We start from the raw sequence: 18,611 nt of genomic DNA, 5'->3' as shown, positions 1-18,611 counted from the left end.
TCTGGTATCAATAGTGGCAAGAATTACCTGTTGAGCATGTGACATAATTCTGGGAGTCTCTGAGACCTGTTTCAGCAGCTTGTATCCTGCTTTTGAACTGAACTTGCTGTGATGACTTGGCCTGTGCAAGGTAGAAATCGTTTGAAAACTTCTCCCCCTGCATATATATCTTTCAGACAGTAAAATGATTGATGTCCAACTATTTGGCCATCTTTTAAAATCCCTTCCCATTTTAGATGCTTTTCATAGGGTTATATAAATGTTCCTTCCAAAAACCTGTGTTTAATCTAGGCATACTGATAGCACACTCTTCAACGATGAAGGTGAAATCAAATTAAATGGCTGAGGTTTATTGATTTTATTTATTTATTCAATTTTTTTTATGCCGCCCTTCTTCTTAGACTCAAGGTGGCTTACAACATGTTAGCAATAGCACTTTTTTAACAGAGCCGGCATATTGCCCCCACAATCCGGGTCCTCATTTTACCCACCTTGGGAGGATGGAAGGCTGAGTCAACCTTGAGTAAATAAGATGGGTTTCTTCAGGGTACTCTTTAACAATGTTCTTAGCATTCACACCTGATTCTGGTGTGGTGCACATGATTCTGTTTTTAGCTACTTGAGGTAAGGATAAATGTAGGGTTGTGGTTACTTTTCCCACATGAGAAATTTGCATGTATGTTTATTTAAATTATAACATGGATTACAAAGTGTAAATAAAGCATAATATTTGTTGAAAAGAAGATAAGATATTTGTCTGTTGAAATATGCTGTAAAAGTAAGAGAAAATCAATGGGGTATATTTTTTCACATGGCTATACTCCAATCATAATTGGGTTTAAATATGCTACAGCAATACACATAGTCCTTGACTTAGGGACACAATTGAGCCCATAATTTCTGTTGCTGAGTAAGACATTTGTTAAATGAATTTATGACTTTTCTTGCCATAGTTGTTATAAATGAATTGCTGCAGTTAAGTTAGTAATGTGGTTGTTAAGTGAAGCTGGCTTTCCCATTGATTTTGCATGTCAAAAAGTCACAAAAGTTGATTAAATGATACCAGGACACTGCAACCCTCATAAAAACAAACCAGTTGCCAAGCATCTGAATTTTAATCATGACTATGGGGCTACTGTAACGGTAGTGTGAAAAATGGTCACAAGTATCTTTTTTAACATTGTAACTTTGAACGATCACTAAATGAACTGTTGTAAGTCGGGGACTATGTGTATTCAATCATCATTAACTTTATTGCACCGGCAAAAGACTCTCCAGTATAGATAATCACAACCTCCAGAGGGCCATATGCGCTTTAATCTTCCAAGACTTCTTGGATCAACCAAAGGCTATTTGGATACTACACTGATGATGTTACCTGTTGGGTAACGAAATGTTTGCAAGCAAACACCCAAGGCTAGAGGAACTGCTTGAATCCTGGATGGAAACACCGTGCCATAAGAAGGGGGTTGCAACAGAGGAGGACTACTTTGGGGGCCCTAGTGGTAATAGGTAAAATTAGAATTTTTAAGGGATTTTTTTAATGTTTATTAATTGGATTGTTTACTACTGTCTCTTTTATATGCTGTGAGCCGCCCCAAGTCCTCGGAGAGGGGCAGCATGCAAATCCAATTAAACTTGAAACTTGAATAGGAAAGCTAAAAAACACCATCCCCTCTTCCTGATTATGTAGAGTGTGCAGATATTACTGGAAGCAGTCAGTCCTGAAGATAACTGAGGACTTAAACTATATAGCACTTTAAAGGCGACAACTAGAATCTTGAATCATAATTATCCATCCAGAATTGCAGAAATGATAGGTCTTAAGCATAAAACGTATCAAGAAAGACTTAATGAACTCAATCTGTATAGTCTGGAGGACAGAAGGAAAAGGGGGGACATGATCGAAACATTTAAATATATTAAAGGGTTAAATAAGGTCCAGGAGGGAAGTGTTTTTAATAGGAAAGTGAACACAAGAACAAGGGGACACAATCTGAAGTTAGTTGGGGGAAAGATCAAAAGCAACATGAGAAAATATTATTTTACTGAAAGAGTAGTAGATCCTTGGAACAAACTTCCAGCAGACGTGGTAGATAAATCCACAGTAACTGAATTTAAACATGCCTGGGATAAACATATATCCATCCTAAGATAAAATACAGAAAATAGTATAAGGGCAGACTAGATGGACCAGGAGGTCTTTTTCTGCCGTCAGACTTCTATGTTTCTATGTTTCTATGATATGGCCAGACTTACAAATCATATACTGTACATCAATAGATAAGTATTAAAGAAGAGCTGGATTTGAGCATGCTATCTTATGGAGAAGAATGAACGTTCGGCTTGCATCAATTGCTTTGCTTTTCTTTCTTCTCATATGATTAACTGCCCTTCTGTACTCTTGTAATCCAGAAGGCATGGTGAAGTAAACAGATTGTTTTGTCACTAATGCTTGGAAAATTGGATTCATCTGAAGGAAGAAAAAAAAGCCTTTCATCCCCCACTTAATGAAAAACTTTAGAATGGAATTGGAAATAGGGTGGATATTTTAGCAAGGTTGCAGAAATTATAGGCTTCAATTCTGACAGGAAAAATAGAGCATGACTGCGTCTGTGTTCTTGTTTATGAAGAATACCAGACATAGCTTCCTGGAGGATGGAAAATGGAAGTTTTCAACATCTATCTTCCAACTAAATATTTTTTATGTTAAGTCAATTTGACAATATTTAGGTAAGAAATATTAGGATATTCTCTGACTCTGGACTGGAATTTGGTTTTTTTTCATCTGGGGGTTGGTGTTTTTTTAAAAATTCCTTATTCTTATTTTTAAATGGCTTTTGATCATCCTAAATTATCAAAAGCAGCTGTAGCTAAAGTTTCTTTCACTTTTGATTTGCAGCCCTTTTTGTCATTTAAGAAAAGGAATTCTCCGTACTGAAGGAGCGGGTCCAGCAGTCACATGGGTTGCTCATGTCCAATCCGGTGGAACTGAGCCTAGTGTTAAAAAAGCTTGCTGGATCCGCCCCTTCCCCAGAATTCGCTCAGTTCTCGCATCCAGCGGAGCATATGTGAATAGCTCGTTCATCACTAACACCTTCCCTTCGATTCTATCCTTCCAAACAGTAAGAAATCCTTTCTATTGAATTTCGAGACTTGCTAATTAACGCCAGCCATCGGCGGCTCGGCTTTTCTCTCAGGGGAGAAGTAGCGGTTTAGCCTCCCGCGGCTCCTCTCGCCGCTGGCTATTCCTGCTGCCGTTTTGGGTTATTTACAATCCTTCGGCCTGGAGGTCATTAGGCAAGTCTATTTATTATCTTTTAAGGGCTTTACCTCCCGCGGTGTGAGACGCCTCCCTCTCAGTCTCCTGGACTTAGCCGGCCGTTTCCTTTAAAACTTTTACGGAACGGTTTCGTTTTTGGCGCGAAGGCCTTCGCGCCCTGTAATTTAGTACCTCGTGTTGGCCTCCTGCCGGCCGTTGGTGCTTCAGTCCACCGCCCGGATCTTTGGAGTGGGCTTTGAGACGCGAAGGCTTAATTCTCCACCGGCCAGTCCTCCAACCAGGGTGCCTTGGTTACTTTAATTGAAGTTTAGGGAGGCTGGCCACGCTGTATTTGGGAACACGAACTCTGGGTTTGCCCAGATTGCTCTCAAGTCGCAGCAGCTCCGAGGCCTAGGAGCAAGATCCCACTCCTCTTGGGAAAGCTTGGAATTCTTCTCCCCCTTATAAATCAGATTTCTTTTGGCTCTAGCCTTGTCTTCTGTAAATTGTCAGACTATGGCTTCCTTTCCCAAGAGAGGCACCACTCAGGGTCCCAGAGAGGCCAGGCCTACAGGTGATGAGATAACCAGTATCCCCCAGGCCTCGGCCCCCTCTTCTGCCATAGCCCGTCCCTTGACCAGAACCACCAAGGCTGAGAAGAGAAGGGACCAAGCCCTACAAAAAATTCATGATAAATCTGCTAAACGCTTGAAAGTGCAGGCCCAAGTGCTCAGCAGTCTTGACCCCCCAGAGGCTCCTATCCTGCCTCTCTCTGGTGTCACTGTGTTGTCTCTGGATGAGCCAAACCTAGACAGACCCCAACCTAATCTATGGGGCTTAGGTCCAGAGGAACCAGATATCGTTGAAGAATCTTCCCAGCCAGGATCCTCTCAGGCCATCAGAGATTCTTCTGTCATTCCTGCTGATATTTCTAGCCTCCCTCCAGAGTTCCAATCCATTTTCTCTGTGTTGTCCAAAGCCATTGATGCCAAGCTCTCTGCCATCAATGTGCCCTCTTTACCTCTTCCTCCTCCTCGTCCCCTCCGTCCCTTGAATTCTCCTTCAACAGTCAGAGCTCCTATTCAGGAAGAATCAGATTCTTCTCAGGATGATTATGATCAGGATATGGAAGAGGATGAGGATCCATGTCAAGGCCTCTCGGACGATGAGGAATCCCAAATCAAGGTTCCTTCTCCAGTTACTATTTTTCCCTCTCAATTGTTCAAATCTCTCCTTCTCAAGGCTAGAGTTTCCACAGGGCTAGCGGCACAAGAGAAGCAGGCCACTACCTCCACTGACCCTCCGGAGGAGAACTTACCCTACTTCACAGAGGAACAAGAGGATAACGAGGTAATCCCTATGCCAAAATTGTTTAAAGATGCTTTGCTTAAACAGTGGGAGTTTCCAGCATCAGGGCTTAACCCCACCACCAAAGACAAAAGATTGTATAAATTATCCCCCTCTTATGAGGATCTCTTATCCTGCCCTAAGCCTGATGAACCGGTAAAAACCCTACACTCTGCGGCTGCAGTTCCAGGCGAAGCAGAAGAGGTTCTTCGTCCAGAGGACAAGAGGATTGAACAGATGCTCAAGAGAGGGTTCACCGCAGATTCCTGGGCTATTAAAAGCTCCGCATCTGCTTCCTTTTTTTCTAGAGCCATGCTTCTATGGCTTCGTCAACTTCAACAACATATTCCTCCCGATGACTTAAGAGGTCAACAGGACTTCAACAAGGTATTTGCGGCCGCCCAATACGTGGCTGATGCCACACTGCAATCCACCAGATTCGCAGCCAAGTCCATTGCGGCCTCCACAACGGCCAGAAGACTCCTATGGCTTCGCCCATGGCAGGCAGGAGTACGTCAGAAGTGGCAGCTAGCTTTAGGTCCATTAAAACGCGACCTCCTATTTGGAGATCTCCTAGACCCACTCCTAACTGAAACCACGGACAAGAAAAAAGTATTGGGCCCGACTACCAAAAAGACCACTAAAACGCAGTCCTTTCGTCGTCCGGGGCGCCAACAAGATCAGGCGCCCACTTACCAGAGGAATCCAGGTCAGTACTCCCCTCGTTTTCGTTCCCAAGGTAGGAACCCCAGGGGTAAGGGATACCGCTACCAGAGAGGAGCGTCCTCTAACAGGGCTTCTAAAAAGCCCAGATGGTAATTCCCCTTCGGTCCCCATAGGGGGGCGCCTGGCCTACTTCTCCTCTAGCTGGCGCCAATCTTCCAAGGACCCCTGGGTCATTGATACAGTTCAAAAAGGTCTCCTTTTAGAGTTTATTTCTCTCCCCCCCCAAACGTTTTATTTCCTGCCCTTCTCCCAGTTCTCCCTCTGCTCATTCCCGGATGGAGGAAGCCATCTCCCATTTATTATCCATTAGAGCCATCCAGCCGGTCCCCTCCGGTCAGAGAGGCCGGGGTTTTTACTCCATCCTCTTTATGGTCCCTAAGACCTCCGGAGGTTGGAGAGCTATCTTGGACCTCAAAAGGCTGAATTTATTCATCAAATATAGAAAGTTCAAGATGCATTCCCTTTCATCTATTTTAGCAGCTATTCATCCGGGGGACTTCATGGCTTCCTTAGACCTCACTGAGGCCTACCTCCATATCCCCATTGCCAAATGCCACAGAAAATTCTTACGTTTCTCCTTCCAGGGCAGACATTTCCAGTATAGGGCTATGCCATTTGGTCTCTCCTCGGCCCCTAGAGTCTTCACAAAGCTTTTGGGGTCCTTGGCGGCCTATATCCGGGCCAAGCCCATCCACATTTTATGTTATTTAGATGACATTTTAGTTCATGGAAATTCTCTAGAGGAAGTAAAGGTAAACCTTTCTGTCACCATGTCAGTTTTACAGACCCATGGCTTTTCTATTAACTTTGATAAAAGCCACCTTCAGCCTTCTACTTCCATATTGCATCTGGGATCTATCATTAATTCAGAATCATCCCAAGTTTTCCTTTCTCCTGAGAGGAAACATAATATAGGGGAGTTGATTTCTCACATTTTACCCCTGCAATCAGTCTCCATAGTCACCTTGTCCTCCCTTCTGGGTAAAATGGTGTCGTGCATAGGCATCATTCCCTGGGCTCGTCTCCATGCCAGGGAACTACAGTGGCTTCTATTACCCTTTCAGAGATCGGGGCTCAGCAACTCAAGTCGTCGCATTGCCATTCCATCGATGGTTCGCAGATCTCTCAGGTGGTGGATGTCTCCGGCCATGGACAAAGGATCCCCTTTCAGGTCCCCGGACCAATTCGTCATTACCACAGATGCCAGTCTATCAGGATGGGGCGCCCATGCCCAGGGGATGATAGCCCAGGGCACGTGGTCACCGGAGGAAGCTTCCAGGCCAATCAATTGGCTAGAGTTAAGAGCCGTCTCCCTGGCTCTAAAACAGTTCAAGCCTCGCATCCCCAACCGGCACGTTCTCATACTCACCGACAACATAGCCACAAAAAGCCACATCTGCAGACAGGGGGGCACGAGATCCAAGGCTCTCATGAGGGAGGCCCTCAAGTTAGGCCTTTGGGCAGAAAAACACCTTCAGTTGCTCCTAGCCGATCACATCTCGGGGAGCCTCAACGTCCAGGCGGATTGGCTCTCTCGAGCAACGATAGATCCAGGAGAGTGGAATCTACATCAAGACCTGTTCCATCAAATCAGCCTCAGATTCGGCCTTCCAGTGCTGGATCTCTTTGCGACCGAAGCGAATGCCCAACTCCCTCGATTCTTCTCCAGGTTCCCATCCCCGGGAGCAGAAGCAACCAATGCCCTCAGGAGCCCCTGGCCCCCAGGACTCCTGTATGCATTCCCTCCAATTCCAATTCTCCCGGACGTGATTCACAAGGTCCTCACCGAGAGGGCCCGAGTAATCCTAATCGCCCCTCATTGGCCCCGCCGGCCCTGGTTCGCGGATCTCCAACAGCTGTCCGTCCAGGACCCCTGGCGACTCCCCGTTTCGGGGGATATGCTACGGCAGGGGGCCTCATTCCATCCAGACCCGGAGTGGTTCCACCTCACCGCCTGGCTGTTATCAGGAGAGACTTAGAACTGCGTGGCCACGACCCCGACACAGTGGAGGTCATCTTAAAGGCCAGAAGAGGTTCGACCAATCGAATCTACGACCATACATGGTCCAAGTTTCACCAGTGGTGTCTACAGGAGGGTCTCTCTCCCCTGTGCATTCCCATACACAGGATCATTTCCTTCCTTATGCAAGGTTTCCATCAAGGCCTTTCCACCAGTACTCTCCGTCGTCATCTGGCGGCCATTTCATCTGTCCTAGCAGGGCCCCGCAGACAGCCTCTCCGTTCCTTTCCAGAAGTTCAGGAATTCCTCAAGGGTATAGCCAACCTCAGACCTTCTAAAGTCCACAGATATCCATCCTGGGATTTGCCACGGGTTCTCCATTCCCTCACGCAGGCACCCTACGAACCCCTAAAATCTGCGTCCCTCAGGTACCTATCCTTTAAGGTAGCATTCCTGGTGGCAATTACCTCTGCCCGACGCATTTTGGAGTTGGCTGCCCTTTCAATCAGGCAGGACCTCTGCCAATTTCATCAGGACAAGGTAGTCTTACGACTGGACCCCACCTTCTTACCCAAGGTCAGTTCCATGTTCCACAGAACCCAGGATATTGTCTTACCTTCCTTCTGCCTCCAACGGGACCATCCCTTGGCAATTAGATGGCACACCCTGGACCTCATTAGAGCGCTGAGGATCTATATCCAACGCACAGGACCCTTTCGGAGGTCGGAAGCACTTTTTATAGCCTATCACCCCAGAGTCATGGGTGCCAAAGTGTCTTCAACAGTGATAGGCCGTTGGATCAGAGGGACTATCTCTAAGGCCTACGAGTCGGCCTCCCTCTCAGTTCCAAAGAACATCACAGCGCATTCCACCAGGAGCGCAGCCACCTCGGCCGCTTGGGCGACTCAAGCCCCGTTGGAGGAGGTCTGCAAAGCAGCCACTTGGGCCTCGCCAAATTCCTTCATCAGGCACTACAAGATTGACTCTTACGCCTCAGCGGATCCAGCAAGCTTTTTTAACACTAGGCTCAGTTCCACCGGATTGGACATGAGCAACCCATGTGACTGCTGTACCCGCTCACCGTACGAGAAGAGGCGTTCAGGTAAGCAATCAACGCCTATTCCCTACTGTTCCCAGTGGTATTTGCACTGATCAGGAATCCAGTAAAGGTGATTCATGCAATAAGCAGAGTGGCCAGTCTTTGTTCTTTATACTGGCAATGTTTTATGGCAAGATTGATTGATTGATTGATTGTGGGCTATGATGTTAATGTTAACTGGCAACACATTGACCAGTGATGGTGAACTTATGGCATGCGTGCCACAGGTGGCACGCAGAGCCATATCTGCTGGCACATGAGCTGTTGCCCTAGCTCATCTCCAGCACACATGTGCACTATAGCCAGCTGATTTTCGGCTAGCACGGAGGCTCTGGGAGGCTGTTTTTGGCTTCCAAGGGGCAGAGGAAGACATTTTTGCCTTCCCCAGACTTCAGGGAAGCCTCTGGAGCCTGGGGAGGGTGAATAATTGGCCTACTTGACTCACCAGAAGTCAGAAAATGGGCTGCTTATAGCCTCCAGAGAACCACTAAGGGAGACGGCTTAGGTGGGTGGGGGAAGAAGAGGCTGTGGCGGGCAGCAGTAAGGCTCGGCTTCAAGTGGAGTGTACCAACGCTCCGAGAATTAAAGGGGAGGGATTGGGAGGCTGGGGTGGAAGCGGAGCTTTTATTTAAAGAAGCAGGATGGCTTGGGGGGGGGAGAAGAGTTAACACGCACAGTATTGTACATCGGGTGGCCGCGGGAAAGCGTTCAAATGTTCAAAAAACCCGCAATTTTTAAAAGGATTTTTTTCAAAACCCGTGGTATAGCCTTTCCGCGAAAGTCGGATCCACGAATGTCAAGGGACCACTGTATAAGAAATCAAACTCTACGCTCTCTTTCAATCTCTATTTTCTCCCAAACTTCTCCTTAAAATTATGTCCTTACTTTGTTTTCCCTAAAGTGCTATCTAAATATTCCAAACCATCTGAGTGTGCTACTTCATATTTCTACCCTTCTCACATCCTCATTCTACAGATGTCTCTTTTTAACTTCGTAGCAACTGCATCTATTCAGCATTTTCATAGAGTTCAAATTAAGCAGTTTACAACAGCCCTGGGAATTACAGCAAACGGAGTTATTTTTAGGATTGATCTGATTACCAATCTGAGGAGAACTTCTTTTATCATGAGAGGCTAGTCTCTGTACTGTAACTGACTTTTAAATTATTAGATTTGTTGTATATTGTTTTATTGTTGTTGTGAGCTTCCCCGAGTCTACGGAGAAGGGCAGCATACAAATCTAATAAATAATAATAATAATAATCTCCTTGTAGATTGTACACCAGAAAGGAAGCAAACCCCGCCCCCCCCACCTGTTGGAGAACTTGTGTGCAAACTACCATAATTACATCTTTCTCCTATGCGCTACTATAGAGTCCAAGTATGGCTATTTCCTCATCTGATTGGCCAGGAACTACGTTGCAAATTCTTTGGCCACGCCTCTCCCTCTGGCTGAGCTCCAGTATTTTCAACTCAGTCAGCCTGAAGGGACGCAAATCGAGTTGCTCCTGATTAATTTCAGTAATTTGTTTAATTCATTGGAATTTTTTTTAAAAAAAAAAATCTTAAAAGAGAGGGAAATTTGAAATTTGGCTGTGGAATGGCCAGCAGCATTGTGGGAGGCTTACAGCCTTTGTGCCTAGTGCAGCGTTTGGATCATTGCCTAATCGCCATTGCCGCATGCTTGCGAAGAGACCGCTGAGCTACTTTTGGCTTCAAGTTTCTCAATCGGCTGCCTTGTTAAATCTCCGTGCGGGAGAAGGCTCATTCGCATGGGATATCTGGCAGTGGCCATTTTGTGGGCATTTTTTTGCTCCGTCCAGCACGGAGCCCAGGAAGGGCGTAACGGGTGTTTCAAAGGAGCTTGGTAAAAGGAAAGCCTTACCGGAGAGAGGCTTTTTGACAGATCCCAGCCTATCCCACGCAAGTGGCCGAATCGCCCGCTGGCAGACATGAGGCAGTTAGTGTTCTATTGAGGGTTTACGTACTACTTTCAGTTTCATTGTTTTCTGCTGTTGCTGCTATTCTGCTGCTACTGTTTGCTCTTTCCCTATTCTTGTGAAGCACAGTGATTACTTCTGATTCCCCTGGGATAGCATTCCTTTTTGTAATTGGCATTAGAGCAGTGCTCATTTTGAAATTGCTGCTGTTGTTATCGTGGCTGAATGAAGAGCTTCTGCTGATTCTTCCACTTCTCACAGGATGGAGGGATCTTCCCAGCCCACAAGGGCTAGACTGGAGGTAGAAGGGCCCTCTACTAGGTCCAAATCCAAATCATCTGCTTCTGACAAAGATGTCCTCAAAAGACAAAGAGCGTGGAGAAGCAGTTTGCAAACCTGCAGCTGATAACCTAGTGATTTTGGATCCTTCCTCACAGTTTCAAACAGCAGAACAATTGCCATGGTCTCCTAATGTTTTACCTGCGCCTCAAACCAGTTCCCCTAGTTTCTATCAGGGAGGAAGAGGCTCTAGCCTCTGGTCATTCAGCTATTAGATCTCAGGGGTGGCAGTCAGACCATCTGCCCCTGCTGCCACCTTTACGCCCACTGCTGCTGGACTCAGATCATCTGAGCTCCAAGTCCAGTCCTGGGGTTGCTATTCTAAATACCATTGCCATGGTAATTGATGCTGTCCTGGCCCACATCACCATCTACCATCGGTCGCTGGTTGAGGGCCTGCATTGCATTGACATATGAGCATCAGGAAGACCACCTCCTTGCCACATCACAGCGTATTCAACCAGGAGTGCAGCCACCATGGCGGCATGGGCAACATAGACATCTATCCTCAAGATTTACAGAGCAGGCATGTCGTTTGTGAGGAATTACAAACTGGATATGTTTGCGTTGGTAAATGTGGCATTTAGGAGCCGAGTGTTGCAACGGGTTCTACCAGCTGAGGGGACCCTGGGCCAATCTGTTTCCCATCTGACATCGACTTAGTTTGGTTATATCCCACACTTGGACTCTCCCTAGGAGAGCACAGCAGAATGAACATTGGTTTACCTGAACATTCATTCTATGTGCGCTGCAGGAGAGTCCAATTCCACCCTTATTCTGATATTTCTGGCACCAAGAGTAGTTGCTATATTGGATGATCTACATCTCCAGATCTGGGTCTTCGTTGAAAAACGAGCTTGGCCGGAGAAAGAGGTGTGGCCAAACTCAGTCCCTGGCTAATCTGATGAGAAAATAACCTCTACTTGGACTCTCCTGCAGCGCACATAGAGTGAATGTTCAGGTAAGCCAACGTTCATTTAATCACTGCTTCAGATCTCATTTAATGAACATTCTAGGTGCTTTCAGGATAATAACATCAGACCTTCAGATTAGGTTGCCTGCTTTCAATATTGGGTTGTAATATTTCACCAGTGTCATTTTTAAAGAACATTGAGATCATATATGAATATGTATAGTACAGGTAGTCCTTGACTTACAACAGTTTGGTGAGTGACCGTTCAAAGTTAACAATGTCATTGAAGAAAGTGACTTCTGTGTTTCACTCTTATGACTGTTGCAGCATTCTCATGGTCATGTGATCTAGAACCAGACGCTTGGCAACTGATTCATATTTATGACTTTTGCAATGTCCTGGGGTCAGGGGAATTTTTGCAGACTTCCCACAAGCAGATTCAATGGGAAAGCCAGATTCACTTAATATCTGTCTCATTTAGCAACAGAAAGTTTGGGCTCAGTTGTGGTCATAAGTTGAAGACCACCTTTCTAGAATATGCAAAGTAATAATGTTGAGATTGCTGAGCAATCAATATCTGTGTTTTTGATCTGCGCAAAAAAATGTGTGTCCCCCTCCCCACAGTCGCTTGCCCAGTTCATTTTTTACCCTTTTAAGGTAATTCATTTCTGGCAAATTTGAAAATGAAATAAAGAATATTTTGGAAAAGTATTCCTTTTTTAAAATATGGCTTCATAGAAAGATAAAATGTGAGAAAGATGTTAAAATAAGTCCTGATCGTGAACCTAGACCAGGTGGTTAATATATTTTGATCCAGGTTTCCCAAAAACAGATGGTGTAGAAATTGCATAATATGAATTACACTGCAATATACAGTATATTGCTTTAAAAAAATAAAGGGAACACTCAAATAACACATCCTAGATCTGAATGAATGAAATATTCTCATTGAATACTTTGTTCTGTACAAAGTTGAATGTGCACAACAGCATGTGAAATTGATTGTCAATCAGTTTTGCTTCCTAAGTGGACAGTTTGATTTCACAGAAGTTTTATTTACTTGGAGATATATTCTATTGTTTAAGTGTTTCCTTTTATTTTTTTGAGCAGTGTATATTTTTACATCTGAATACTTAAGGAGGGATGGGGTTTGGTCATGTGTGGAAGCTGGCATTTCTAGTCCATTTACTATTTTAAAAGGCCAGTATTTTTAAATTAATTAATTCATTATTAAATTTATTTGCCACCCATCTCATTTCAAAGCAACTCTTCTTTCTAGGGTACTGTATGTAAATTTGTAAACTGTAAACTAAAAGAGGAAAAATGACAAAGTGCTAGACTTGTTGCTATAATGCCTCTCCGAGCTTTTTCACTCCTCGTTACCCAACTGTTTATAACTTATATTAAAAAATTGAACTTTGCTCTTTGATAGCTTGCCTGCTCTTTGAAATCTCTTACAGATTCTCATAATGAATTTGTATTTTTCTTCAATTTGTGTTGTCACCCCTTTCAGGTTTCTGACATAGCTTCTTCTCATAAGACCTTTGGATGAAACCAATTGCCTGTTTAGTCCAGCATCCTCTTACCAGAATGGCCAGCCAATTGCCACTGGAAAGATCACAAGTAAGCCATGAAGGCAGTAGATCTCTACTGCTGTCTCCAGTAACTGGCATTCAGAGTTTTCCCCAGGGGAGCATATAATCATAATAACTAATATGCATTACAATTTTATATCCATAAGTGTGTCTACATTTGTTTAAAACAATCCAGTTGATGGGTAATTTCATATCTTTTCATAGCAAGCTGCATTTAACTGTGTACAGTGGTACCTCATGATATGAACCCCTCGCCATATGAACAACCCGAGATACGAACCCGGGGTTCAGAATTTTTTTGCCTCTTCTTACGAACTTTTTCCTTCTTACGAACCTGCCGCCGCCGAGAAGCGCCGCCGCCCGGCTGTTGCTTTTTGAAACAGCCAGGGGGCTTCTCAGCGTCCTCCTGAACCCGAACGCCAAACCCGAACTTCCGGGTTCGGCGTTCAGGAGGCCGCCGAGAAGCCCCCCTGGCTGTTTCAAAAGGTGACAGCTGGGTAGCGGGGCTTCTCAGCGGCCACCCGAACTTTAGCCGAACTTCCGGGTTCGGCATTGGGAGAATGCTGAGAAGTGCCCGGCTGTTTCAAAAGGTGACAACCGGGCGGCGGCGGTTTTTTGCGGGTTTTTTTCGTTGCACGGATTAATTCATTTTACATTTTTTCCTATGGGAAACAATGTTTCGTCCTATGAACTTTTCGCCTTACGAACCTCCCCCGGGAACCAATTAAGTTCGTAAGACGAAGTATTACTGTATTTTATAAAGTAGCGATAGTACAGTTGTTTGTCCATTTCTTGTCTAAGCAGGCTAGTAAACACTTTCGGTCCAAATGGAATTCTGGAAGAATTATGCTGAATCTTATCTATACTAATAGGTTTGCATTTCTTCTGTTCTGTGAGCCAAAACTCTCAGAATAATCCTTACATTTTCTTTGTGGTACGAGAGACATATTGTCCCTCATGTATTGAAATACCTGGTGTGTGAAAAATGGTGAGGAAATGGTATTTTCTTTTGGGATTTTTTATTGATTTAATTATATGTTGCTCATCTTGCTAGGCTTGCTAACTAGGCAGCTTACAATCCAATCCAATACAAACAGAAGAAATTTTTAATATATATTATTAAATACAAGAACTTTGTCAATAAAGACAGAAATAGAAGGTTTACATGTACTAACTGTATGATCTCCTTTGAGAACACTAAGATTTTTGACAGAAATAGGGAAGATACGTTGTTCAGTCAAAGTCCTCTGGCTGTTTTCCTTGGCAAGGTGATTTGTTTTACTTACCCTATTTCAAAACTCAATAATAATAGATTTATTTATTTTATATTTCAATAATAATTTAAACTGTCATGCTAAAAGTGCATGAGGGAATTCTTTGCTAAATCTTATATTGCCCTCTTTGCCTTTATTACGTTGTGAGTTGACTTCCCCTTCCCCTGGGCTCACAGTTCATAGAAGTAGGATACTAGATTGTAATGTAATTTTGTCTTCACATTACATCAATATTTACTGACCCCTCCCATCCTGGACAAAAACTGTTTCCACTCCTACCCTCAAAATGTTGCTACAGAGCACTGCACACCAAGACAACTAGAAACAAGAACAGTTTTTTCCCAAACACCATCACTCTACTAAACAAATATTTCCCTCAACACTATCAGTTTTTCTCATCATTCCCATCATCCTTTTTCTCTCATTTAGGACTGTATGATTATAACTTGTTGCTTGTATCCTAAGATTTTTATAAATATTGATTGCTTCTTCATTGCTTATTTGACCCCTATGACAATCATTAAGTGTTGTACCACATGATTCTTGACAAATGTATCTTTTTCTTTTATGTACGCTGAGAGCATCTGCACCAAGACAAATTCCTTGTGTGTCCAATCACACTCAGCCAATAAAATTCTATTCTATTCTATATTTGAATTAGTAAATTGATGTATTTAGATTTAATAATTAATACAATCTTTGAAAATCCACTTGGTAACTTAAGGAGGCCAAACAGGGTCATTTTTAAAAAACATTTTTGTCGCTAATTAGGCCTTTTAAACTGCTAAGTGCTGTGATGGCGGACCTATGGTACGCGTGCCACAAGTGGCACACGGAGCCATCTCTACAGGCACGTGAGTGTGACCAGCTCAGCTCTACTGGGTATATGGGAGTGCCTCCCACCGGCCAGCTGATTTTCGGGTCAGACAAGCTCACAACTTTCTCCTCACTTTCTGTGGTCCATGCCTTCCCAGATCTCCGGAAATTCCACCCCAGTGCTGTTTAGACAGGCAAGGCTTCCCTCCCCTCCCAGCTGCATTTGGGGAAAGAGACTGTTTCCCCCTCCCAGCTCTTTTTGGGTATGGGAGGCATTTCCCCTTCCCAGTTCCCTTTGGGGAAAGAGGCTTTATCCCTCCTGCCAGCTCTGTTTGGGGATGGGAAGCTTTTCCCCTCTCCCACTGCTGTTTCGTGATGGGAGGCCAAAAAGGGGTGGGGTCGCACATGTATGTATGATGGGTTGTGCACAATGAAGGGCTGCTCATCTTTAATGCTATTGGGTTCATCGCAGGCGTGTGCGCATCTGGCAGACACGTGCACATCCATCGGCATGAGATTTGGCTTCTGCACATGCACAGCAAGTGAAATCTCACATGAGGACATGTGCGTGAGCGAGATTTCGGTTACTTTCGGTGATATTTTTGCTTCCGCGCATGTGCAGAAGCAAAACATTGGCAAAAATTACTGAAATTGCACTTGTGCAAGTGTCTTCATGCAAGATTCCGCTTGCTGAACATGCGCAGAAGTCAAATCTCGCACAGGGACATGCATGCGTGTCCCGGAATTTCCTACTGGGACAGAGCACCTAACCGCACCAACTGCTGCCCATCACTGGTTGTGTGCACATGTGCAAATGGCGGGATGTGTGGGAGTGGCATTGCATTATGTATGTGGTCACTCACATACACGCACCGGTGCATTCGCACACACTTTCAGCACCCGAGGGGGAAAAGGGTTGCCATCACCAGTATAGTTTAATATCTTCCCATCAGCTTTAGTTGAAAGCAGATTGTTTGTTTTTGTCCCTGTACACTTGATATTCATATGACCATAGGGTACGAGAGACATGGAGATCGTGCATTGTTGCAGTGTTATATCGTTTTATATCAAGACGGCCTTCTTTCTTTTCTAGCTAATGTTTCTGGATGGTAGAAGAATTTGATATAGGCTTTTGTAATCCTTGCTGTTTTATATTTACTGTTTAGAAGCACCTGTAGCAAAGTTTTTGCTAGAATCTATCACATATGTCAGAATACAAACTTCATCAAACAAAGTTGAGATCACATTAGGTAACTTTTGTTAAACATGTCAGCATCACTGGAGGCATTCTACAGGTTTTGCTGTTTTCGTTTATAACAAATTGTTTTATTAAAGTTTTTGTTGCAGAGATTAATAACCTTATTCAAACATATAGGTCAGTGATGGCGAACCTTTTTTCCCTCGAGTGCTGAAAGAGTGTGAGCGCACACTATCATGCATTCCCATTATTCAATGCCTGGGGACGGCAAAAACAGCTACCCTCTGGAAGCCAGAAAAAGACTTTTCCGCAACTTCTGGTGGCCCCAGTAGGCTCTTGTTTTACCCTTCCCAGGCTCTAAAGGCTTTCCTGGAGTTGGGGGAGGATAAAAACATCCTCCCCCCATCCCCGCCCCGAGGCTCTCTGGAAGCCTCCCAGAGCCTCTGTGTGAGCCAAAAATCAGCTGGCTGGCACACATATGCACATTGGAGCCAGGCTAGGGCAACAGCTTGCGTGCCAGCAGATGTGGCACCCATGCCATAGGTATGCCGTCACTGATATTGGTGAACTGAACTGTCCATGAAATACAGAAGATAGGAAGATTTTCTTGTTAATATGTTGTATAGAACAGTTTTAGAATGCTGTTTTAAGATTTTGATACTTTTATGCCTACTAGAAAACATTATAAATTAATTTCAACCTCTCTTTTCCTACAAATTTAAGTCAGTACTACTTAAAGATGCTATTGTAAAAAAAATTCCACTAAATAGTGTAATGCACCAGTTTCTTTTCTGCTAATATGAGCAAAAAACATTCTGGGATTCAACTAAACCTTCATTAAATATGAATTGGAAACCTGGGAACAGCTTATCCACGTCTACTTAAAATTATCCTTAAAAAATAATCCTGGTTTGAGTAAGGAGTTGCATTGTGTATACTACCTTTTGCTTCATTGCAGTAGCTGATTTCATGACTGACATTATCCTTCCACTTGAAACTTTGCACAGTCACCAAGAATAATTTATCTTCTTTTTAGATGGCCCATATGCACATGCATGCCCACATGCCCACTACTGCTTCAGTGGTGATCAACAAAAATGTTTAGGCTTCATTCTTGAGCATAACAAGCGCTCCCAAAGTCATGCAAATAAACATGTTTAGCATTGGGCAGTTAATCATAAATTCATTTTGAATGTTTAACTGGTTACTCATCTATGTGGGAATGAATTAATCAGCGTCAGGAGATATTTTAGAAGGGAAAAAACATGCTTAAAATATCCAGCAATAGTGGACTTTGGGTCATCAATCTTCTTTTCTCCCAATCATCTTGATTTCTCCCTTCCTAGTATTTTTCCATATCTCTTCCAAATCTGCAAGAGGAAAATAGAAGACAGATGAGGTTTTATCCCCACAGCTTATGTTCTGATATTCTACTCTTCTCCCATTTGAAAAGTGTCCCAATAATAGAATGATTGAAATATCATATATCTGATACTTGAGTCCCCCAGCAGATTATCTTATATTCAAGGTCAGAAAAATTATCATGTTCAAAATAAGCAGTAATGTTAAATAGGATCCTCTGTTGGGAACTGCAGCACTTAGAGAATAAATCAATCGGCTCTTCCTCTATTTCTAAAGTTGTATTACTCAATCCAGGAGATTTCACTGCTTAGTCATTGCAAATCAGAGTCTCTTGTAGGAAGCATAGTTTCATGCAACTTTATTAAAGAGAATACTACAATATATGCAGTAGATGCTTCTCTTGTTGTCCACCTTATATCATATACTTTTATGTTTATATGATATACTGATAGTTTTTGTCATCATGCATTTGTTGGTTATGCTAGTTTTCAGCTTTACGAGCTCATTTGGAACTTAAAAGAAGAACATTATGTGTTCCAAATAGGTACTGTAGAGTCTTCACCTATGACTCTATTATCAAACAGACGAGAAAGTGTACATTAGAGCAGTGTTTCCCCAGCATTCGCTTGCTGGGGAATTCTGGGAGTTGAAGTCCAAATATCTTCAAGTTGCCAAGGTTGGGAAACACTGCATTAGAGGACGTGCTATGAGTGCTCACCGAGTTAGGTTTATTGAGCCAGTTGCTGGTTTAGATATATATAGTTGATGATGGTGTGAATAT

At 43.7% G+C, this 18,611-nt stretch overlaps 1 protein-coding gene across 3 annotated transcripts in view; it reads left to right on the top strand.

Annotated features, from left to right (window-relative positions):
* The window catches only part of MAPKAPK3 (MAPK activated protein kinase 3), an 87,515-nt gene that overhangs the window by 28,283 nt on the left and 40,621 nt on the right, over nt 1-18,611 (top strand). The window contains exon 3 of one of the 3 annotated variants that reach the window (XM_070738717.1): nt 13,099-13,208. The exons of the other annotated variants lie outside the window; for them this stretch is intronic. Coding sequence (XP_070594818.1) covers nt 13,134-13,208 — 75 coding nt within the window. The 5' untranslated portion in view covers nt 13,099-13,133. The remainder of the gene's footprint in view (nt 1-13,098; nt 13,209-18,611) is intronic. 3 annotated transcript variants of the gene reach the window in all.

The sequence above is a fragment of the Erythrolamprus reginae genome, chromosome 2 (assembly GCF_031021105.1).
Source record: "Erythrolamprus reginae isolate rEryReg1 chromosome 2, rEryReg1.hap1, whole genome shotgun sequence".
Classification (NCBI taxonomy): domain Eukaryota; kingdom Metazoa; phylum Chordata; class Lepidosauria; order Squamata; family Dipsadidae; genus Erythrolamprus; species Erythrolamprus reginae.
Note: the sequence above shows the minus strand (reverse complement) of the source record. Positions and strands in the feature narration are given on the sequence as shown.